This window comes from Leuciscus leuciscus, assembly GCF_965113295.1.
Source record: "Leuciscus leuciscus genome assembly, chromosome: 3".
NCBI lineage: Eukaryota > Metazoa > Chordata > Actinopteri > Cypriniformes > Leuciscidae > Leuciscus > Leuciscus leuciscus.
Window position 1 is genome coordinate 48,823,222 of NC_138727.1, and position 25,186 is coordinate 48,848,407.

Sequence of the window (25,186 nt, forward strand, 5' to 3'; positions counted from 1 at the left end):
ACTTGGATGGGTTAAATGCAGAGGACAAATTCAGCTTTCACATCACGTCACGTCACGTCACATCACTTCTGTTTGTGAACCAGTGAAAAATCACAGCTATGAACATTTTCAGCCAAATTCAAACGTACCTCTCCGGGAATCCCGTTCAACATCAGAAAAGAGCTTCCTGTCAACGAGTTATCCAGGAAGTCATCGATCTCCAGAGACTCCTGGTCCACCTGAGGAGGAAGCTGCTCCACAGAGACCTTGACAGAGACGAAGCTTTAATGTCCCGCACTGTTGCTTTCATTTGTGTAGCGCTTTTAACAATATGGACTGTCTCAAAGCAGCTTTACAGTGATAATAGGAAATTAAAGTATCAGAGATTGTTTTGGCTTTACATCAGCTCTAGAATAAAGTTATTGTCCAGCTAAAGTTAGTTTTGATTGATTCACTTCCATTGCAAAGATCATTAGTTATTACCTTAGGGGCCGCTAACACGACACCGCTCTAACAGAAAACCCTTAATGTGATCAAGCCGTTCATTTGCACGATTTGTGGCTCGAGAACGATAACTTTGAAATAGGTTCCAAGGTCAAATTTTTGAAAAACATTATCATCTCCGTGTAAACTTTAAAAACGTGATCTGTGAAAACGGTGATGGCGTGCACATGCACATTACGTGTTCAGTCTATAGGTATGGGCGTTTGAATATATATGTGCGCAGGTGCGTAGACTTTCTTTACAAATTGACCTCACCAAATTGCTTGTCTGGCATGCATAATACAGAATTTGTAGTCGTTTCCACGTATCCATGCGAACTGGAATCATTTTGATAATGTTTTACCCGTACAGAGGTACAGATAAAGGTACTGTCGGTTGTGTGTGTGTGTGTGTGTGTGTGTGTGTGTGTGTGTGTGTGTGTGTCTCACCTTACTGCGGCTGAGTCTGAAGAGGCAGAAGACGAGCAGGTACACAGGATAGACCAGGAGACAGCTCACAAGCCCCGCCCACACAGTCTCCACATTCAGCGAGACCAGATGAGACACCGGCGTAGAGCTGAGGCACACACATACACTTCATCAGAACAACAGTCTGGAACAATTATGCTTTTGAGACTTCTTTCAATAACATTAAAAACTCTATAATTCCAAACTTTTGACCGGTAGTGTACATATCACTAGAATGTACACTGCCGTTTAAAGGTTTTGGATAAGATTTTCATGTTTTTGAAAGAAGTCTCTTCTGCTCACCAAGGCTGCATTTGTTTGATTAAAAATACAAAAAAAACTGTAATATTGTTAAATATTATGACTCTATTTTTCAATTTTATATATTTTAAAATGTAATTTATTGCTGTGATCAAAGCTGAATTTTCAGCATCATTACTCCAGTCTTCAGTGTCACATGATCCTTCAGAAATCATTCTAATATGATGATTTGATGATCAAGAAACTATTCACTATTATTATCAATGTTGAAAACAAGTGTACAATTTTTTTTCAGGATTCTTTGATGAATAGAAAGTTCAAAATAACAGCATTTATCCGAAATATAATCTTTTGTAACATTATAAATGTCTTTACTGTAACTTTTGACTAATTCACCCTTGATGAATGAAAGTCTAGAATTCTTTTATTCCTTTCCCCCAAAAAATTAAATAAAAATTCTTACTGACCCCAAACTTTTGAACGGTAGTGTTTAATGTTACAAAAACTTTCTATTTCAGATAAATGCTGTTCTTTTAAACTTTATATTCATCAAAGAATCCTAAAAAAAATGTAAATGACTGTTTTCAACATTGATAATAATGAGAAATGTTTCTTGAGCATCAAATCATCATATTAGAGTGATTTCTGAAGGATCATGTGACACTGAAGACTGGAGTAATGATGCTGAAAATTCAGCTTTCATCACAGGAATAAATTACATTTTACAATATAATCACATAGAAAACAGTTATTTTAAATTGTACTAATATTTCACAATATTACTGTTTTTGTGTGTTTTTAATCAAATAAATGCAGCTTTGGTGAGCAGAAGAGACTTATTTCAAAACCATTAAAAATCGTACCGATCCAAAACATTTGAAGGTCAGTGTACATCTGCACCTGCACAGTAAATGACACAAAAGCGGCACAAATGACAGTGTGTTTCACCTGTGTCCATAAGCGACGGTGCCGTACCACACGGCGTTGGCCAGCATGCAGAGGTGCATGAGCAGCGAGCCGCAGGTGAGCCGCTGGAGACGAGTGAAGGGGCTCCTCGGGGGTCGTTCCCAGAGAGACAGCCACAGGTGACTCTCACACACCGCTCTCTGCAGCTCCCAGGACAGCAGCCGCGGCCAGAGACGGAGCTCCGCCTCCTCTGAGCACAGCAAACACAGCAAACACAGGAACACAGAGGTCAAACACAGGAACACAGAGGTCAAACACAGGAACACAGAGGTCAAACACAGGAACACAGAGTTCAAACACAGGAACACAGCGGTCAGACCACAGGAAGCTGTGCAAATGCCATCCGTTGTTGTGGTAGGTTACAGCACAGGTTATGAGTCGACACTGCTGTGAGGTTCATTTTACCATCATTCCTGTGTTAATGGAACATGATGCGTAAGAATTTTTTTTTTTTAAAGAAAAAAAAGGTTATATATATATATATATATATATGCCGTTTACAGTAATTTGAACTAGTCATCTACCTACCTAACTAACTAACTAACTAACTAACAGTCCTCCCTCACCGACCAGTGTTGGGAGTAACATATTTTAAATAAAGTACAAAATAATGAATTATGTTTTATTAAGAGATTAAAGAGTAGTATTTTTTCCAAGTACTATTTTAAAATGAATATAATATACTAATATAATTAATAAATAATATTAAAAAATGTAATGGAACATGATGCATAAGAAAAGATTGGCAGTACCAAGTATGCCATTAACAATAATACTAACTATTAGTTATCTAACTAACAGTCCTCTCTCACTGAGCAGTGTTGGGAGTAACACATTTCAAATAAAGCACAATATTATTAAATTATGTTTTATGATTAAAGAGTTGTATTTTCTCAAGTAATATTTATTAATTTACACCATATTGAAATTGTATAATTTCCATTTTTCACCCTAAAAACCCATATTGGCATTATTTAATATAAACATTTCTATTTAAAAAAAATATTCAATATAATATATTTTTTACAGGATATTATTTACTATATTATATATTTCTATAAATATATAAAACAATTTATATTTATAAATAAATAAATAAATAATATATATATATATATATATATATATATATATATATATATATATATATATATATATATATATATATGTATGTATGTATGTATGTATGTATACACACATACATACATACACACACCCACACACATACAGGTGTGTGTATATATATATATATACAGTATATAATATATATAATATACATACACATATAACTATAACTATAAATTCATTTAGACGAAAACAAGGCAAAAGTAGTTGTTTTGCTAACAATATGCATCTAATTGTATCCTGCATTTACCCTGTGTGTTATAAAGCTTTAGGCTTACTTTCTATTAAAACTAATAATGTAATATTATAGTTCTTATGAGGAGTAGTGCATTACTTATATCACTAATGTATGCAAACATTACGAGCAAACAGTGGAATTTAAATGATTTAATTTCCACTTCTTAAAGCATAAGTTGTTCTTCGCCGTTATTATTTCTCTGAATATTCATAATTCCAGCAGCAACCAATCACAATCAGTGGGTTTTATCTGGGGAGGCGGGACTTTACCGGAGGCTTCCACCTCGATCTCCACCCTGCCGTCCGTTTTCTCGTTGTCGACCGAGAGCCATTCTTCAACCAGGAAGAAATAACTGCTGCCCGTCTGCAAGTCCTTCACCAGGACATACTGGAGCAGCCAAGCTGGAGACAGACCTGACACACAGACAGAGAGAAGGTCACAAGTTCTGTTGTTATCAGCAGTTCAACGAGTCGGTGTTTGAACAACAGATCTCGACCTGTGGATAGAAGCAGTTTCTTGTTTGCATGACATGGACTTAATAAATAGTTATCTTGAGCCAAATAAGCATGATGACATTCAGTATAATCTGTATCTTTCATTTAGAATACATACAAATGTAATTTACATCTTTCAGTTTGTCAAGAGATTTAAAGCGTTGTTTTTGAACATCTTCATGCCAAAATCGGGGAACTTCTGCCAATAGTTCTAGGAACTATGAAAAGGTTCCTCCAGTGCGAAAGCCCTTGAGACACACAGGTTTCTTCTCACAGTTCTGTCCCGTTCCACATCGGCAAACATTGTTTATGCCTGCTCTGCTGGCCCGATTAGGTACCTTTGTTGTCGTGCCAGACGCGGATCTTGAGCACGCTGGCCAGGCTGGTGTCTGTGGCGATGTGGAAGATGTCCAGGCTGTTTCGAGCGAACGCCCCGACGCTGTCCAGGTGTCTGTGTCCACTGCGACTCTCGCTGCCATGAAGACTGATGCCAACGTGAGCCGTGGTGCCTGGACCAGGGATGAACACACTGTGATCAAACACTGAAAACTCCAGCCATCTCAATCAAGACAACCGGCAGCGTTTCAGCGAAGGATACACTGATTCTGGATAAACTGGGAATCATGATTTAATTTTTTTTTCAATCAGAGATCACGATTCTCTCAAGATTCTGAACAAACTAAACAAAATAACATGTCATTTACTGTACTAGAGGTTCAGGCAAAACGTTAATTGCTGCAGTCTATTTAAAATATTTAATTAATTCAAATTAATTATAAAAAATTTAAAAAGTGGGATAAATGAATGATTCAATGACTCAATGATTCAATTACTGGATGAATCAGCGTTTTTGAATGAATTTCTTGAATTAATGATTCATATACATACATTTTAACATTCACTTGTCGCCACCTACTGGTGTAACGATGTAATATATACGATTGGCGTTTCAGACAGCTGCTCTTCTCTGGATCAGCGGCAGCGCAAACGCAGATCTGAATATTCGCTGTGATTTGAATTGTTGTCTTTTAGGAATGAGATCGCGCGGGTGTTTGAATCGAGATCACAATCTTTTAGCGATTAATCATGCAGCAGGGATGGGAATATTCTTAATAAAACTGATCAATTTATTAATCGAGACTGACAGTCTGTTGGTAACTAATCAGTTGTAAACAAACCAGCCTCAGACATTACCGTAACTATATATACATATATAAAATAAAATAAAAAGACAAAAACACCAACACAATGACTAAAACTTTAACCGAAATTTAAATAAAACTTCAAACTACAAAACATACAGTTTCTCAGTGCCACTATAATAACACTGACAGTAGTTCAGTGAAATCTCATGGGCAAAATCCAGCCGTTTCAATAGGAATCTCACTTGCCTGAGAACTAGCAGTGGTTGTTCGCTTTTCATATTGATCGGATGGTTTCTAGACGACCAGACTTTCTAAGCCAGACTAACCGAGTGATGATCTGCGAAGCGCTCCTGATATCTCACCTGCTCCGTAGGCCCAGCCGGTCTTGACCTGGATCTCGTACTTGTAGAGACCGTCCTTCCCACACAGCGGGACCACAGAGGCCCGTCTCAGGTCCATCTGATCCAGCTTCCGCAGTATAGCTCCGGCCACAGCGTAACACAGCAGTCCGATCACACACACCAACACCACCACCAGACTACGAGTCACTGAACGCTCCTGACAGGGACGAGACACGTGACACTGAGTTATCACTTACTGTCCAGCTGTCAGACCAGAACTCTCATAATATAATATAATATATATATTTTTTTACTTTCAAGGAATCACTACTATTATGTCCAGACTGATAGAAAAAATATATATTTTATAAAAATATCATATAATATAATTTAATATAATAATTTGTATAGTTTTAAAAATATTTTGAAAATGAAAATTAATTAAAAATAATAACAGAAAAACAGAAATATAAAAACATACATTTTAAATACTACTTATTATGTCAGAACAAAAAGGCTAATTTTAAAAATGTTATTTTATGAGAAAATATAATAATATAATATAAATACAGTAATATATACATTTAATAATTAAAAAAAAGTATGTATATATATATATTATTTTAATATAATAAACTTAACTTTTATGGAATCATTAGTACTATGTCCAGACGGAGGGCTAATTTAAAAAATATTTATAATATAATATAATATAATGTAATATAACAAATATTTGTATATATTAAACTTGAGAAAAAAATACATATATAAACATTTTAAAGAATCATTATTACTAATATAATACAATATTCTTTACATAAACAAATTTATATATATTAACAACATTTAATATATTTTAACTATTTGAAAGTATCATTACTATTTCTGGACGGAAGGAAGTTTGGTTTAAAAATGATTAATTTCTAAAATAATTATACATTTTTAAATGATAATTAATATTAAGGAAAACAAAGTGTCTGGTGTGTCGAGTTGTAATACTCACGGGAATGATGAAGGAGACGGCGTCGGGCGGGACGAACAGGCTGGCGGCGAAAGCGGTGAGATGACGCGTGCGACACACGGCTCGGCCCACGCTGGTCTCGGGGAGAGGAACCATCCCGTCCGTACGCCACTGTCTGGCACTCTCGCTGAAATACTGGCATAAAGACGTGAACACAGCCACCTCCAGCCGGATCAGAGCCGGATCATCTGTGCCGCAGCCCGTGGACACGTTTATGAAGTGCTCACGCGTGGTGTCGTACGAACTGATGGAGAAATCACAGTGAAAATGACTAGTTTGTGCATCATCGTAAACGCTTTTATTTTATTGGCTAAAAATCAAAGATGCAACTAAACAAAATAGATAGAGCCACTCTCCTTGTGTTTTGTGAAACACTAATCCTCACTGGTGATATTAATGAATGAGTCACTCGGTAAAGGGCTGTTGATGTTCATTTGGCAAACTAAAGAGCCGCCCGCATACAAACTCATCATTTATCACAGATGAATGGCTTTTCATTAACATGCACTTCCAGGATTTTTCAGCCAAATATAGCAGTGAGAAACATCAAAACATTAGAAATGTCTGCTTAAAAGCTTAAAAGGTTTGATTGCTGACGTCTCTTACTCTGGAGACAGGAAGAAAGTGTAGTGTCGGTGGTCCAGGTCTCGTCCCCGCGTCATATTGAGCGTGATGCGTTTCCTGTCAGTGCTGTTGTATTCATTGGGCCATTCAGAAGTGTGCAGATAGGCCGTGATCGATGGATCCAATTCCCACGTTTCTGGAGAATCTGAGGACGACGGGATGAATGGGAATAGGTGTTAGAGATCATAAAATCAAGGAACACTCAGAAGAAGGATGAAATTCCCTAAATATGCCATTTCCGCTCCTGCAGGGAGTTGATTTTTACAATGTTGGTACACATACATTAATAAACACTGACCATGTGCTGCTATACTAACTAGTCGACTAGTCATGTTAGTTCAGCCAAAAACAAGTGAACAGAGGGGTTTTCAGGGCATCTGCCCAAAGTATTCAAAGTCATTTTCGATAACTGAAATAAAGCTAAAAAAAAATAAATAAAAAAAATTCATAAAATAAAATAAAAATAAAATAAAATAAAAGGTGAAAAACTTTAAATTAAACGAAGAGAAAAATTGCCTTGGCAACTAACATAAGTTTAAATTCAAGTACTAAAATGACTAAACCCGAAATAAAATAAAATAGAAATGTTAAAAAACCTAATAAAAATGACAAAAGCACATAGCAAAATGACTAAAACTTAAACTAGGATTAAAATGAAAACATAAAAATAAAAGCCAATTCAAAATATTAATAAACACTTTAATAACACAAATAATTCTAAAAAAACACTGGTGTCTAGTTAATATGTTTTATTAATAAAATATTATGAAATATGTTCAAAATGATTTTCCGTTGTTGTGCAAGCTATTTTTGCTCAAACTATTTGTCTACTCTCAGTGGCTCCCCCTTGTGTTGGGCATTTTAATAATATCACACCTATATATTTTCTATATATATATATATATAGAGTTTTATTTAGTTTTTAGGCACAGTTTGTGACAGTGCAATCTGTTGTTCCTCTCAGTGGCTCCCTCTTGGGCATCTTACCGTCCAGTACGGTGAAGTTGAGCTGGACGTAGATTCCCGCCTGTCTGTTGGCGTTCCTCGTGCTCACCCTCACAACGACTGAACTGCAGCGACTGACGTTCTCGGCTCCCGCCGGCGCCAAGATGGCCTCCAATCCGTTAGCGTCCAGCCCGGCCACGCTTCCATTATTAACGGCAACGGTTATGGCCTGGCTCTCGTCTAGATCCGAGATGGGAATCTGCGTGCCGTTCACCGTGCGGAACTCCATGGACGCCACCTCCGTAGACACGGTGTGATTGGCGACATAATTAAACGGGAATGGATTTGGCTCCACTTGGAAGAGCAGTTGCACGATGCCGTCTTCGCCATTGGCTCCTGGCGTTAGAGCGCCCCCTGCTGCCCGTCCCAGACTAGTGTTGAACGCTCGCGGGATGGAGAAGCGGCGGCACTCGGGCGCGTCGCTCTCGCCGTAGCAGAGCAGGCTTTGAGGATCGGCACGTTTCCCGGCGGCTGCGATCTCGGCCCCGCGGAGGATCAGGGGCTCCTCGTTCAGGACGCGGCCCAGCATCAGGATCCTCATGAGGACGGAGGACAGGGTGTAGGCTTTAGCCGCCACTCGCAGCGGGTGATGCTGATGCTCCTCTAGGAGGAGCAGAGGCTGCTGGGAAATGCTGTCGCGGTCCTCGGCCTCCGGCGACTGAGAGGAGGTCTGGCTCACCTGGTGGATCAGGTCACCTGAAAGGGGGGGAATTACAGGAGGATTAATTTACTGAGCAGATGAATACTGAAAACCAGTAGGATTTAAGGCTCGATGAAAACACAAACTGAAGAGAAGTGCTGTAAGAATGATTAGAACTGGATTTTATTTGGCTGCCAATTCATTAAAAAAAAAGAAGATAAATAGAACATTAAATGAATTGCAATTAATCACACTGCTGAGAAAAGCCCCAAATGAAAGATTAATCACAGACATGGCAGATGAGTAAATAACTGAACTGACATAATATAATATAATGTAATGTAATATTAAATTATATTTTTAAACAATACTTTCTATAAATTAAAGTATAAATTAGCCTTGAGAAAAATGAAATATATAAATATTATTTTAAAATTACTCTTATAAATAAAAGCCTTAAAATGAAGACAAATCAAATACATTATTGTGGCAAATAATATAATATAATATAATATAAAATAATATAATATAATATAATATAATAAATTATATTTTTCAAAAAAGAAATTCTATAAATTATAGTATACACTAGCCTTGAGAAAAATATAAATATGCATATCTTTTAAGCATAGGGGTAATTTTAAAATTACTCTTGTAAATGAAAGTCCCAAAATGAAGACATTATTGTGGCGAATAATATAATATAATATAATCTTTTTTATAAATTAAAGTATAAATTAGTCTTAAAAATAAATAAATATACATATCTTTCAAACAGAAGGGTAATTTTAGCCCCAAAATGAAGATAAATTAAAGACATTATTGCGGACAACAACAAAAAACATGCAATGTGTAAACGAGTGAACAGCTTGTTCCCTCTAGGGTTGTTTGTTTGCGAGTGTGTGTTATTATAAGAAAATGGAATGGAAGATTCAGTTTGCTCTCACTGTGTGTGTGTCGTACCCATGATATTGAGGATGTTGTCTGCTATCTCGGTCGGAGTGACTGTGCCCTGTTTAGTGTCTGTCTGCAGGATCTCTAACATCGACTCCAGTTTGTTCAGAGTGCTGTTCTGACACTCTTCACACACAAACTCTCGACTCACCGCCTAAACACACACACACACACACACAAGAAAGATTTTGTTAACTCATGAACTGCTCGCTGAACTGGTCCAGGGCCCAGGCGGGGCGTCCTGTCTCACCGTGCACTGGGCGAGCGCCGCTGACGTCTGCTGGATGTCACTGACGGTGACGAGGTCCAGTGATGTCAGCGCTCTGGTGATGTTTCCTCTGACGCTCACTCGATACTGACGCTCCGCCTTAGACACGCGCTCACGCCTGCGGGACACACCCTGCTCATACTGACAGACACACACACACACACACACACACACACGAGATGATGAGCGGATGGAGAAGGCCATGACGGACAGATGGAGGGACGGATAAAGACAGATAAACTGATAGAACGAGAGATGCACAGACAGATAGATAGATTAAAAAGACAGACAGGCAGTTAGATAGACAGACAGATAGACAGATAGATAGATGGATACATAGACAGACAGACACATAGATAGACGGATAGATAGACAGATAGATAGATAGATAGACACAGACAGACAGACAAACAGACAGACAGACAGATAGATAGATAGATAGAAAGACAGAACGATAGATAGACAGAATGATATATAGACAGAATGATAGACAGAATGATTGACAGACAGATAGACAGACAGAACGATAGATAGACAGACAGAACGATAGATAGACAGACAGACAGACAGAACGATAGATAGACAGACAGAACGAAAGATAGACAGAACGATAGACAGACAGAATGATCGACAGACAGATAGACAGACAGATGAAAGACAGACAGACAGACAGACAGACAGATAGACAGATGAAAGATAGACAGACAGACAGATAGACAGAGATAGATAGACAGATAGACAGACAGATGAAAGACAGACAGACAGACAGACAGACAGATAGATAGATAGACAGATAGATGGACAGACAGACAGACAAACAGATAGATAGATAGATAGACAGACAGAACGATAGATAGACAGACAGAACGATAGATAGACAGACAGAACGATAGACAGACAGAACGATAGATAGACAGACAGAACGAAAGATAGACAGAACGATAGACAGACAGAATGATCGACAGACAGATAGACAGACAGATGAAAGACAGACAGACAGACAGACAGACAGATAGACAGATGAAAGATAGACAGACAGACAGATAGACAGAGATAGATAGACAGATAGACAGACAGATGAAAGACAGACAGACAGACAGACAGACAGATAGATAGACAGATAGATGGACAGACAGACAGACAGAGATAGATAGATAGATAGAGAGACAGACAGACAGACAGACAGACAGACAGGCGTCTCACCTCATTGAGGACAGTGATGAGGGCGAGCGAGAGCTCTCGAACTCTCTGTGAGTCTCCCTGTCGGAGCAGTTCTCTGAGGTTGGAGTGGGTCAGATCGCTCAGCCAGTGAGGGAGAGAACTGAAGCCCACCGGGACCACCGGCAGCACTACCTGCACCGACCTGACACACACACACACACACACACACACCATTACACACCATTCACCACACGCTCAGGATAGAGAGGAGCACAACAAGTCTTTGTGTCAAACCGGGGCTTACTTGTTGAGGGCCATGACTGACGCCCCCTGGTGGTCCTCCACCACCACTGACGCAGACACTCTGTACTGGGCCGAACCGAAGCCGGGCGGCAGGAAGGCAGAATGTTCTGGACTCGTGCCTTTATACACACAGAACTCCTCGCAGAGCAGCTCAGAGCAGCGCTCCGCCAGCAGACTATAGACCAGCGGGGACTCCGTCTCATCCAGATCAGCGTAACCTGAACATGAGATGTGATTGTTCATCACCTAGATCTCAGAATCATACATCAAGTCTAGGGTTGGGAATCGAAATCGATTGGAATCGAATACTTGTTATAAAATTAAAATTTCGATTCCTCTTATCGATTCCTCTGTGAGCATTTCAATATTATGACTTTGCAAGCACGAGACGTTTTATGCGCTTGCACACATAGATATTATATAGAGACTAGATGCCCTATTGGCCGCTGGGCACTGAGAAATGCGGCCGCCATCTTAAACCGGTCGTATTCCTAGTTTCGTTGCGTGGCAGCAGTGAAGATGCTAGAGCACTGTGGAGTATTTTCCTGTTCTAATCGGCGGACCATCGCAAATAGGGCCTGGGGGATTACTTTTAACATTACCGTACTATTGGTTGTATTTTGTGAATAGAATATTACCAGATAATTGAGAAGGAGCAAGGATCTTTGATATTACTGTACTGAAACGTTAGCTAGGCAATGTTTACTGCACCAGCCGGTGTTCACCTGACATGGAGAGGTGGGGTAAATAATAATTACAAGAGCTTCTCGGTTATTTTAGTCCCGTCCGAATGTGCATCTCAGTAACGTTAATCATAACGGACAATGTCAGTAAAGATTACGGCGACTTTTACCTTCTGTAAAAAGGTCCAGTAAAATTACCTCAGGTAACGTTTATATTATTAATAGACGAGACGTGTGAATAGACCCTCTGTAAATCAAGTAATTTCGTGTTTAAAAGTAGTTTCCTGTGGTTCTTCCAGTATTGAGACGCTTGAAAAGGCATTCAGTTGCGTTCTAGACACTAGGAGAAGTCTTTCACAAGTGTTTTCTGGCTCCCTCAACGCAAGTGTTTTCCACATACCATTCAGATCAGAAAGAAGTTTGAAAGCACTTGTAAGAGGCACGAAACTTACTTTTAGCGCAACCCAATCTGAAGTTAATTCATACATTAATTGTTCGACCGGACATAACTGTTTTATATATATAGGTTATTTGTGTTTGCGCACGTGATATCAGGAAGCAATGTAAATGTAAAACACACACGTTTCTTCAACTTATTAAAATATCTTACTTTACTGCAACTATCTGTTTCTGCTTCTTTATCATATTTATAGTGTGTGATTTATAAAATACCTTATATCCTACATCACATATTTTGATTTTGGACGTCTGGTCACTTTATATCTTAAATCAGAATATTATATTAATGTTAAGCCTACTATGAATATTAAAATACACCGAACCATGTGTCCTGTATAAAAGCTACATGAATGACCTTTGCAGCAAAAAAACCAGCGTGAAAATCAGTTCGGTATGATTAATTAAATGCGCTGACAGCTCATTGCACCTGCCATACAGATTACACTGAGTGGAGCGGGTGACCGGTCTAAGATGGCGGCCCCACGGCTCGCCCGCGCCAGTAGGCAGTAGCGGTCGATAGGGCGTCTATCTATATGATGTCTATGCTTGCACACACACATCCAAAACCTGTGCACAGAAAATGTGATTCTTAAACCGTTCAAGCACGAGACGACTAGTTACATGTGTAACTATATTGAGCAACTCTTAAAGTGACAGCAGTTGCCGTCTCTAATAACACTAATCAAACAACCGAAGACAAAGAGAAAATTCACTCATTCTTGACTGAATAACTTTTGTAACTACATTTCTAATGTATATTTTATTTATAAAGTGCAGTGTTATTTTACATTAGATCAGTTTCTGTACCTGAATACCTGAAAATCTTAAAACACTGTTTATTTCAGTCGTATCTTTGTTCATTTGTATCTATTTGTGATTGATCATTTTGTACTTGTTCATTTTTATTTACTGAGTGTTTATTGTCTTTAATAATGCTTTACATTTATAATAGTTAGGCTAGTTTTTTTATGATATTTTTAAGCCACAGGTAAACGTTCCTTGTGTAAGTGTTCGTTACCCTGTTGATTTTTGTTCATGAAATTGAGCTACAAATAAATATTTTGCAATAAGACTAAATGTGAATAATATCTGAGTTTTTTTTGTTGTTGCCTTTTTGGAATCGAAATTAGGAATCGATAAGAATCGGAATCGATAAGCAGAATTGAAACAGGAATCGGAATCGATACCCAACCCTAATGAAGCCGCTGTCCTCCAGCCTCACCTGAGCACTTGAAGTGCACTCTCTCCATTAGCGTGCGCACCTGAGGCCCGTCCCCGTCGGCCCACAGAGAGCACACCCCCCCGGCTGGTGGCAGGTTTGGGTGGAGCTCGATGTAGGCCACGCCCTCGCGGTCCATGCTGTCGTCGGTCACATGGAGGCTGAATTTGTAGGAGTCTCCGTCCCGGAGGATGCCCTGTCTCAGGACCAGGTGCATGCTGTCGCTGCCTGTGGTGGTGGTGTTCAGATCCAGCACCAGCGTCTCATTCCCACGGGTCTTCGCCGTCCAGCGCTAACAGCGACAACAGACAAGGCCGACATGTCAGGGGTACCTCAATTACAGACTTAAATATTCCACTACATCATTGTAAAATGAGCTGTTCTTTTTATTATTAAAGTCAATGATTAAATAAATAGTATTTAATTTAATGCATTAATTATATTTATGTAATATTTCACTTTATTAAAATATAAATGTTATCTGAATACATGATTTATTCAATTGAAATGCGTTATATAAATTAATATTTTTATCTTTAATTAAATATTTCAAATGCTTACAGAAAATGGCACTGTATTTCAATTTATTTACCAACTTTTATGTATTTATTTAAATGAACAGATTATTAAAATAAATTAACAATTTAAATGAATATTAATAATAGATGATAGTTTTAAAATTCTTTTATTTAATAAAATAATAATATTCATGAGAAGTTTTCATTTGATTGAAAAGTGAACTATTAAATGTATTAAATGTATTAATTAAAATAAAATGAATACTTCACTTTATTAATAATATAAATATTATTAAATCTAAACTAAAACTAAAATAATAATCTAAACACATTTAGGTAATGCGTTAAATAAATGTGCGCCAAATATATTATTAATGGAGTAAAAAAGTATTATTATTATTTTAAATGCCTTTATAGTTTTATGTAGCTACAAAATTGTGATATTTGAAAGAATAATAAATAAATGTATTTAAAAAATATGTTTTATTCAATTTTTTTATGAGCTTCAAGCTGTTTTTTCAGTTACCTTGCAGTGACCTCAATCAGCATCAATCCGAATCAGCACTTATCTCAGACGTATTTAAATATATGATTTTAAAATAAGCAGTTTTATTTGTATCATTAAATTAAATTATTAAAGTAATCTATTAATTAAAATTAAATGCATTAATTATATTAATTGAATAAACTTTATTGACAATATACATTTTTTTAAATAAATTCACATGAAATGCATTGTGTAATAATACTCTTTATATATATATATATATATATATATACTTTACAGCTTCCAGCAGGTTTTTCAGTAACCCTGCAGTGACCTCCATCAGCACTCATGTTTGAACCACTAGATAAGCATCCCTGAAAGGTACCATAATATTTACTGACTCATTGGTATCAGACCGAGTGTTTGACCGCCTGGTCACCAAGTAAATGTCTGTGTGTGTTTAACGAGATGTGTTTAACACATCACATCACATAGAACACAGTGATGACATCATCACCCTGTACGCCCACTCAGGTTTCCCCTCCCTTTGGTTCCCATAACCATAACATCACTCCAGTCTCAGTCTAAACATTATCAGAGAGCAGGATGGAAAAAAGCAGGAGGAATGCCCATGAAAAAAAGAGAAGTGTTCTCGCTCCCTTTTTAGAATGACATCATGCTGCTATCTCGCCATGTAAAGCTCTCTTCAATACATTATGATGGCATGTTTCCTCTAATAAATAAGGCACGAGTGACTCACTAAATCCAAATATGTCATTCCCAGGATCATGTAATTCCTAGGGACAAATGATGATATCATTCTGCTTTCAATGCTTTTCAAAAAGCTAAAAGAGCACAAATTCAAGTTAAGCCTTTCACTGGTCAAAAACCCAATAGACATGGATTAAAACTACAGTCCAGTTTTGATTTCATGCTGTCCACAAAAACAGTTTGAGCGTCCCGACCTGGGGTGTGTTCCCCGAACTCATCGTTAGCCAACTATGGTCAAAGCTCTGTTGTTATCAAAAGTTCAACGAGTCGGTGTTTCCCGAAACCATCGTTCTAACGAACATTCGCAAACGGCATGATGACAGCATGATGACATTCAGTATAATCTGTATCTTTCATTTAGAATACATACAAATGTCATTTACCTCTTTTAGTTTGTTCAGAGATTTAAAGCGTCGTTTTTGAAGAGTGCGCATGTGCGAACGTGCTCTACTACGTAAGAACGAGCCTATGATTGAATCTGGAAATAAAGCAAAATAACTGAGAAAATGAGAAATAGTGCCGTGTTTGTAATTTATAGCAAAACATCAAGCATTAATTCGATCTCAAACTGATTTATTAAAAGTAGTTATCACTCCACCACCTGCGTGACATCATTAACCAACGTGGTTGAACGACCGATTTGCGACAATACGGTTTCGGGAAACAGTCGTGACTAGCTAGTTGATTTCTTTCTTCAAGATGCATCATACTATGGTAGTGAAGCAGCGAGTTACATTGTCGTTGTACGGGAAACACACCCCAGCCCGAAACAGGAGGAGTATTTGAGATTTTGGAGATTTTCCCATTGGCAAAACAGGTTTAATAGTAACCCTATGATTGATGGCGGCGTGTCATGAGTATGTGAGTGTCGTTCTCACCCCTCTGTGTGAGCTGTGACAGTTATTGCAGGTGCCGGCCAAGTACACGTAGGAGTTCTGACTGATCTCGTAGCGGGACTGAGCTTTGCACGACACACACTCCAGCGACACCATCGGGATGCGACCGCTCTGTACCCACACCTGCGACCAGAAAAAGAGTGAAGTCAAGTGAAGTTATGCAATTATGTTTTCTGTTGACCATGGAACCCAATTCATTTAAAACCTTTCTCACTCTTTGAACTTGATTGAAATACATTCAATGTTAGCGCTGAGACTGACAGATCTCCCTGACCTGTTCTGACTGCGACACAGGAATAATAAATTCTGTTCAACTATTGAGAGGAAATAAAAGGACTCTACATTGGTTTCATCACAGTTCCCAAAGCAATCAGACCTTCAAAGTTAAATCTCATGAAACATTCCCTTTAGCATATCATATCAGGCTTTCACATGTAGCTCGGAATTGTGAAAGTCAGAAAGTAAAAAGCAAGTTAATTATGTTTTGAATTATGTAACATACCTTCCTTTGACCTGTTAGGGTCAGTTAATCACAGCATGCTAAATAAGAATGAATATTTTGTAATGATAATAGCGACTAATTTCAATGCTGTAGAACAAAAGAAAATGGTGGGTATTCAGATGCTAATAATTTTGATCATTTGCGTGCGCTGCATTGTTTTTGCTCGAGCTTCAGTATTGTAAGTACGCAAATCAGGTAACAGCACAAATACACCCCCAAAAAACCCAATCTTGCAGGCCACTTTTGAGTAATGAGGTAGTGGAGGATGTGCTTTTGTCCCTCATTTGATCATTTTCTGTGGTCATGATCGCTAAAGAAATTATTTTAAAGAAGATTCAGTTTACCGCCAGCTTTCCATGCCGGGGCGGCAACAGCGTGACGTTAATTGTGGCATTCAAAAAGCCCTGAGTTTTTGATTGTGAATAATTAGTATTCAATAATGAGCCTAATTTACATAGAAAAGAGGCGTGTTTGCACTGAAAAGTGGTGCATTTAAATGGTGCTGCTCTATTCACTTAAACTGGACTGCGGGGAGTAATGCAGGTTTTTTCGTGCACAAGATATGCAACATTTTAAAAGAGAGTGAGGTGAATTTTTTTATATGAATTAGCAAATTCAAACACAGTAGTTACGAAAAGATTGTAATCTACAATCAGGGCCCTCACCGTTTGGGTCGTGGACTCCGGGGTCATGCCTTCTTTACTGACGGTCAGGCGGAAGGTATACTCAACGTCCACCTCCAGTTCGGACCCAGAGATTCCCAGAACCGGGTCGCTCGGACCCAACCCAAAATGCAAAGTGGAACAGTGATCTGGACCCTGTGTGGTGGAGTGAAGAGGCACTTTACAAAAGCTGCATTTGGTCATAAATCATCTCATTCATTTGCCTCAGGATATACAAGACACCAGCATAGGCACCTGCTCAACAAAACACAAGTTTTATCATTTAAAACCTTTAAAAAAAATTGGTTTTGTGACATTTTTTTGCTTGAAAAGTGTGCTTGCACTTTCATTTAAAATAAATACCATTTGGTTTTATATTTTATTTAATGCAATGACATTCATACATTTTTAATGTGGCTTAAGAGCTATTTTTGAGCTTGAAATATTCCATTATACCTGATATAAAATTCCTTTGAATTTCTGTCAGTGATAAAATGTTTTAATAAAAAGCAGGAATCTCTGCTCCCCTCCGGCAGTAATTCTGATAGGCTGGGAGAACTCGGAGGAATGCTGAGTTTTTCCCCCTGCTGGTTATGTAACTGATCTCAAGTATACACCACCCAAACATCCACTTTTATGGCTCATACTTGACATATTTCGTCTTTCCGAGTTGCTGTGCACTTATTCAAGCCTCTGATACTAAACGTCTCTTATACTAAAACACTTTTTTCCCTCAAATTCACACATTCAAAACTCTGTTAGGAGCGTTTTTAAAAATGGCAATTACTTAAACTCTCCAACCCTCTCTCAAAAATACACGCAAATCCAAAACATGTGACAAATAACGGTCTATTTGCATTAGTTTATTATCCAGCTGGGCACATTCATGTATTCGTTAGCCAGCTAAGTCGCAACATCTTTTATTGTAATATTTATTAATTTAGTTAGTATATAATTTTTTTATCTTTGTAAAAAGTTCAGCACTATTTTACTTTTGATATTTTGATTCATTATCAGTTTTAAAAACTACGGGTTAATTAATCGGTTATCGGTAGGTACTGCCCAACTTAGTTATCGTTATCGGTCGACCTCTAGTCTAAACGTATTTGAGATGCATCGGCTGCCAGATTTGTTCTTACATCTTTAGCTATTTTACAGTCTAGATTAAGGACGTTCAACCCTGCTCCTAGAGGGTCAATTTCCAGCCGAGTTTAGCTTCAGCCCCAATTAAACACACATCAACAAGCTAATCAAGGTCTTTAGGACCACTAGACAGATGTGTTGGAGCTAAAATTTGCAGGAAGGTGGCCCTCCAGGAGCAGGATTGGACACCTCTGGCCTAAATCCATTTACGTCCTTCATTGTCAGTGAGCAAGAGGAACAGAAAGTTTAAGTCGTCGAAAAGCATTTATCTGTGACATAAATCTTGATTACCTTTGAGGTGCTCACACATTCCCAGTGGTAGCTGAGCAGGGACTGGTTCTCCGGATCCAGATTGGGGTCGTAGGATTGCTCTGCGCTCAAATGCAAATCCTGAGTTTTAGACCACACACGGTATGTGCCACCCTCAATGATGGGCACCAATTTTTTGGACATCACCGAAAGTTGGAGACAGGCTGCTTTACGTAGTGGCACTCCCTCATAAGACAGAGAAAAAACTAGAGTGTAGTTCCCAGCGTAAATTGACATCTTGGGCACTGAAAGCTGGAGTCTCCGGACGTTGACTTCTGCGGGGAGACGGACCTTGGATGGTGGCGGACCTTTCTTGTCCTCATCCTGACAGCGAGGGGAGGTGAGGATCTCCCAAAGGTACTCTACTCCATAGAGGGCACAGCCTTTTAAGTTCACACTGGCCTCTACCAAGGTTGGCTGGTACCGCCAGATAGCAAGTCGTGGAGCTTGAATGATCTGAACTTCTGGTTCGTCACACTTCAGGACAGAGATGTTGATCTCAGTCTGTGCTGTAACCCAGCTCACAAGGTTAGATATGTTAACTCGCACCACATAGTGACCAGGAATGAAGTAGATATGGCTAAGGGAAGGTGTAGTTGTGACAGTGGTTGAAGAACCGTCCCCAAAGTTCCACTGATATGTTGCTGGAGTGGAAACAGGAGTGATTCCCACATGGAAACTGACCGTCTTGTTTACAAAGGTGTCGCTTGGTTGAGCATCCAAGAAGGCTGACCTGATACTGTTCTGAACTCGTATAACCTTGGTCACATTAAGACCATTCAGGGAATTGAATGCTCTTAGGAATATGGTCAGATTGCCTGGCTGATCTGGTGCATATGTCACCGACTTGCCAACCCGGGAAATCTTGTGACCATGATGAAGGTCGAAGGTCCATAGGATGGTGAGCGGCTCACGTGTTGGAGTGCTTGCTACATAAGACCTAGGTACTCCGACAGGTATAGCGGCATCACAGCAGTCCAGTATGGTCAACTTGGTCACAGGCTCCATCACTTCAATGTGCAGAGTCTTTCGTTCTGAACTCACTTGGTTGTGGGCAGTAAGGTTGACGTAGTACTTGGCCACACTGGTGAACTGGTGGATGTACGTTTGATTGTTCAGGACAACAGTTGCATCACCACTAATGCTCAGAATGAAATTAACAGAAGTTCCAGATGAGACCGAGATTGTAAACTCAACATTTTCACCAACCGCAGCAATCTGTTTGCTGGCCCTGAGCTCCAGACCCTGGATACGGTCTTGAACTGTAAAGTCACGCAAGTACGATTCTCTGCTGATGTCATTAGAGGCATTCAAAGCGACACTGAAGAGTCCCGTTTTGAGGAAGATGTAGGAGGTGGCACGCTGGTTTGATTTTGTGCTGTCTGGCAATAGCCACATCCATGAAATGTTGGATCCCATCCGTGTTTCTCCACACAGAGAAACATTGTCCCCCGAGGCTACAAAGTTCTCTATAACATTTGTGGCACTGAAACTCAATCCAGAGATTGGTTCTTGAACGCTGATCCACTTTGAGACCATTTCAGTGTTGATTTTGTTGGAAACCTCCACTTTAACCAGTTTCAAACCTGGGTTTCTGAAACTGTGCATGATGGAGGACATGTCAGATGTTAACAGGTCACCATCTGCCCACCATCTGTAATGGAGATCTGTCCCAGAACTTACAGAAACCGTCATAGTCGTCATGGTGTTTACTGCAGAAGGGTTTGGTGAAGACTCGAGGATCAGCTCCCTCACAGGATCCAGAAACTCAATAGTTTTGTTCACAGCCAGCTGGCCAAGCAAGTTGGTTGCCTTGAGAAGCACCTCACAAGGACCCGGGGTGGAATAATTAAGGTCTATGGTCTTGCCCGTGAAGTTGCGGTCATGGTTTTCATGTTCCCTCAGAAGGTTCCAGCTGAAGGTCATGTTGGTGCCCTCTTTTAATGAGGCTTGTAAGTGGAGGACACGATTGGTTGCAAAACAGCATCCTTCAATAAGTTCATCAGCCACTATCTGCAAGCCCTCCAACTCACGCTGCACAAAGATATAAATGCTGGACTGAGCAGTGCCGATGTCATTCTCTGCAGTAACAATAACATTGAAAGTCCCAACGGAGCGAAACGTGTAGAACATTGTGTGAGTGCCTTGGATAGATGTGCACCGGTCACAAAGAATCCAAGAGTACCGGACGTCATCTCCTTGTTCGAAGTGTGCCTCAAAGTGGACAGAAGCATTCAAAGGGACATTGACAAAGCTGGCATTTACTGACAGTCCTGTGATTGGTGCCAAGACCACAACGAAAATTTCCTTTTTGGTCTCACTCACTTCATTCTTGCCTGTGACACTGATGTTGAACCTGCCTGAAGAATTGTAAGCATGTGATACGTTTGTCCCATTTAGTCGAGTCCCATCTCCAAATTCCCAGATGTAGATAGCATTCGTCGAGTCTGAGGATGCTTTGAAAGCATAGTTTCGGTGTAAAGAAAGATTGTTTCCTTTCTCTCCATTATGACTGATCAGCAAAAACCCAACAGATTGTTGTACCTCAATTGAAACTGAGGTATTGATACAGGAGATATTGTTGAGCACAGTAACCGTTACCAGATATTCCCCAGGACTCTTGAAAGTAAAAGCCATCTCCTTCCCACCCCGAACAGGACCTCTCGAGTCAAGTACCCCAAAATCCCACAGGTACGTGTAGTTAAATTCAGGGACGGCAGTAACTGTAAATCTACTCTCCTCGCCGAGCTTCACATGTGTTCTCAGAGGAAACACAGACACTGTTGTAACTTCAGGTTGGACGCAGATCCTTGTGTAAAAATTGGCCTTGTTGGCTTCGCTAGACATAAGCAGCGAGAGATGGTACTCTCCACTCTTAACATACGAGTGCGTTATCAGCGCCGTTCCATACTGAGTCTCGTTGGGGCTTCCGTCTCCAAAACTCCACACGTAATAATGTCCTGATGCGTTCCCTGACACAAATGCATGGAAGCTGACCTCTTTGTTTTCCTGAATGCACCCGGGAGGTTCTAGTGATAACACTTGTAGCACAAACACCTCAACAGGTAAGGTTACCCACTGAGAGCTCACAGCATTCTTTGCAGTGACGTTAACCGTGTAGTTTCCATCTTTCTTGTACCTATATTCAACCTGTGGTTCCACACCCGTGTGCACCGTTCCATCACCCATGTCAAAGCTCCATGTTACGTTGTTACCTGCCTCTAGACTTGCTGTGACGATGGTAGGCGTGTTGTGTTCGGTGGGAGCAGACGACACCACCTCCAAGCCCTTAACGTCCTCATAGACGGTAACTTCCGCACATGTGCCTGTCCAGCTAATGGTGTTGTTCACAATCACGCAGATGTTGTAGACACCGCTGTGAGCATACGCGTGAGGAACCCTGCGTTCACGTCCCTGCTGGATACTGGAATTGTCACCGAAGTTCCAGGTGTAGATGATGCCGTAGGGAGACGGTAAGGGGTGGGCCTCAAAGTCAGCTGGTTTTTCGGCACGTAAGAGTGGTGGGTAATTTTCGATTTGCACACTTGTCAGAATGCTGAAGACGTATACGTCGACCTTGCATGTCTTGTTCTCATAGCGGTTGGAAGCAGAGAGCATTAGGGTGTACTCCCCTGCAAAAAAATATGAGTAGAAAAAAGATCAATATGGATATAAAATATAATCAGTATGAATGCAAAATGCAAAACAATATGTATATAAACGTATAGCCAATAAAATATAATTAACATAATTATAATCAATAGAGATATAGAATATAATCAATATGAATATAAAACAGTCAATATGAATGCAAAATATTTATACAAATATAATATATACAATAAAAAAATATATATAATAAATGAATACAGAATTTATTTTATATTCAATATGAATAACATGGATATAAAATATAATCAATATAAATATAAAAATAATCAATATGAATGTAAAATATATTCAATATGAATAAAAATACAATATATGTATATGATAAATTATATATATTTAATATTTAAGATATATATTAAAGGGATAGTTCACCCAAAAATGAAAATTCTGTGATCATTTACTCTCCCTCAAGTTGTTCCAAACCTGTATGACTTTCTTTCTTCTGCTGAACACAAAAGAAGATATTTTGAAGAAAGTCGGTAACCAAATGTCTGATGGACCCCATTGACTTCCATAGTAGGAAAAAAAAAATACTATGGAAGTCAATGGGGACCAGCAACTGTTTAATTACCAACCTTCTTTAAAATATCTTCTTTTGTGTTCAGCAGAAGAAAGAAAGTCATACAGGTTTGGAACAACTTGAGGGAGAGTAAATGATCACAGAATTTTCATTTTTGGGTGAACTATCCCTTTAATATATTAATATATTCAGAATTTATTTTGTATATTGAAAACGAATATAAAATACAATAAACATGAATATAAAATGTAAAAAATATAATCAATATAAATAAATAATATAAAAGTTTTTTTTTTTTACCTGGCTGTGCATAAATATATTCTACATGGTCATCAATCACCACCTGGTTACTGAAGGAGTTTTCGTAAGGGGGCTTAAACTGATGTGTATGGTTTCCTCCATCTCCAAACCACCACCTGTGACACATAAAACCATCAAAACATTACATCACAAACAAACACACTGGATGCCTGATTTACATGCACCATTTTAAAACGGGCTTCACTTAAATCAGTTTCTCACAATGTAGAGAGTGTTTTAATCTTTGGGAATGTTACACTGTTACCCTGCCAAATATTAAGACCTGTTTACTCCTGGTATTAAGATGTGTTTTGGTCGATCGGATCACAAGTAGACGAGGGAGACACATTCCTGTTCACACCTAGTGTTTTAATCCGTCTCTTTTGTCCACTTTCAACCACTTCTGTCCTGATTTCTTCGAGGGGAGGGTCTATGGGCGGGTAAATGTGTGTGTTTTTTCAGATCTTTCGATCTAATGGACGAAATAAGCTCACGCTATTTACATATGAACATAACCGGAGATGACGGAAAAACACAGCTTTAGTTTCTGCTCTGACAGACGCAAGATCAGCCGAACGATGTGAGTGCATGTTAGAAATCAGGAATGGAGAGAGAACATTGTGCTTGATACGTTTTTCATCTTCAAACCAAACTTGGGTCAAAGTTTAAACCCCGTCTGGCTAGAGCTCTTCCCATAATCTTCACACATTAGATCAGTAGACGGAGAGAAGACGGTCTTTTGTGGCTGTTTGAACACATTCGACCACATGAGCATTTACACTACGAAAGCAATCCGGTTAAACGTGTTTTCAACTTCCTCTGGAAGTGGTGGAAAGTGGACGAGGTCAAAACATTTTAGACCCCCTTTACACCTTTAGCATCGTCCACTTGTGATCCGATCGACCAAAACGCATCTTAATACCAGGTGTAAACAGGGCCTTAAAGTCAACGTGAAACCGGCAACCCAGTTTACTTATGCGATGTGGCGATATTCAATATAGAAAAAAGCCAGGGCTTGATTTTATCAATAGGGAAATAATTGGACAGTGGTTGGAAAAAAAGGTTGTTTTTCCTTTCGAATAATGACACACTGTGCACAATAAGACCAGGAACATGTATTAAAAAAGTAAACTCTGGTTTTATGTTGGCTTTAAAGAAAGTTATTGCAGTATAAAAAGGGGACTACTGGATGGGGGAAAAGCCAACTTTAAGTCTCTTTTGGTGCCTCGGGAATGTGCAAGAGCAAGGTGGCAGGTCTGTTTTGAAGATATTTTTAGCTGGAGAGAATAAAAGCACTGTCTTCTGCAATCTGGCTGTCTGACTCATCGCTGCGGGAGGGAGTGGTGGAGCTGCTGTTGAATCATCGGCTCAGTTCCCGGCTATACACCTTCATCTCTCACTCCATCTTATGCCCAAATTCTCCATGGAAGGGGAACCCAAAGGAGAATCAGGTATCACGACTGACTGAACAAGCCGAGGGCTGAACTCCAGAGATACTGAGCAGGCAAGATAAAAGAGTGGGGAAGAAACCACCCTACAGTACTTGTCTGAAAGACTTTCTTTTTTTTGA

At 39.2% G+C, this 25,186-nt stretch overlaps 1 protein-coding gene across 1 annotated transcript in view; it reads right to left on the reverse strand.

Moving 5' to 3' along the window:
* pkd1a (polycystic kidney disease 1a) overlaps positions 1-25,186 on the reverse strand; it is a 101,827-nt gene that overhangs the window by 19,630 nt on the left and 57,011 nt on the right. Inside the window, exons 16-33 of the mRNA XM_082164443.1 lie at positions 23,617-23,732; positions 19,107-22,756; positions 17,676-17,828; positions 16,491-16,631; positions 13,840-14,128; positions 11,477-11,693; positions 11,215-11,374; positions 9,994-10,152; positions 9,753-9,897; positions 8,132-8,845; positions 7,127-7,289; positions 6,503-6,764; positions 5,521-5,716; positions 4,352-4,522; positions 3,789-3,932; positions 2,139-2,346; positions 912-1,038; positions 129-245 (exon numbers count right to left, since the gene is read on the reverse strand). Coding sequence (XP_082020569.1) covers positions 129-245; positions 912-1,038; positions 2,139-2,346; positions 3,789-3,932; positions 4,352-4,522; positions 5,521-5,716; positions 6,503-6,764; positions 7,127-7,289; positions 8,132-8,845; positions 9,753-9,897; positions 9,994-10,152; positions 11,215-11,374; positions 11,477-11,693; positions 13,840-14,128; positions 16,491-16,631; positions 17,676-17,828; positions 19,107-22,756; positions 23,617-23,732 — 7,132 coding nt within the window. The remainder of the gene's footprint in view (positions 1-128; positions 246-911; positions 1,039-2,138; positions 2,347-3,788; positions 3,933-4,351; positions 4,523-5,520; positions 5,717-6,502; positions 6,765-7,126; positions 7,290-8,131; positions 8,846-9,752; positions 9,898-9,993; positions 10,153-11,214; positions 11,375-11,476; positions 11,694-13,839; positions 14,129-16,490; positions 16,632-17,675; positions 17,829-19,106; positions 22,757-23,616; positions 23,733-25,186) is intronic.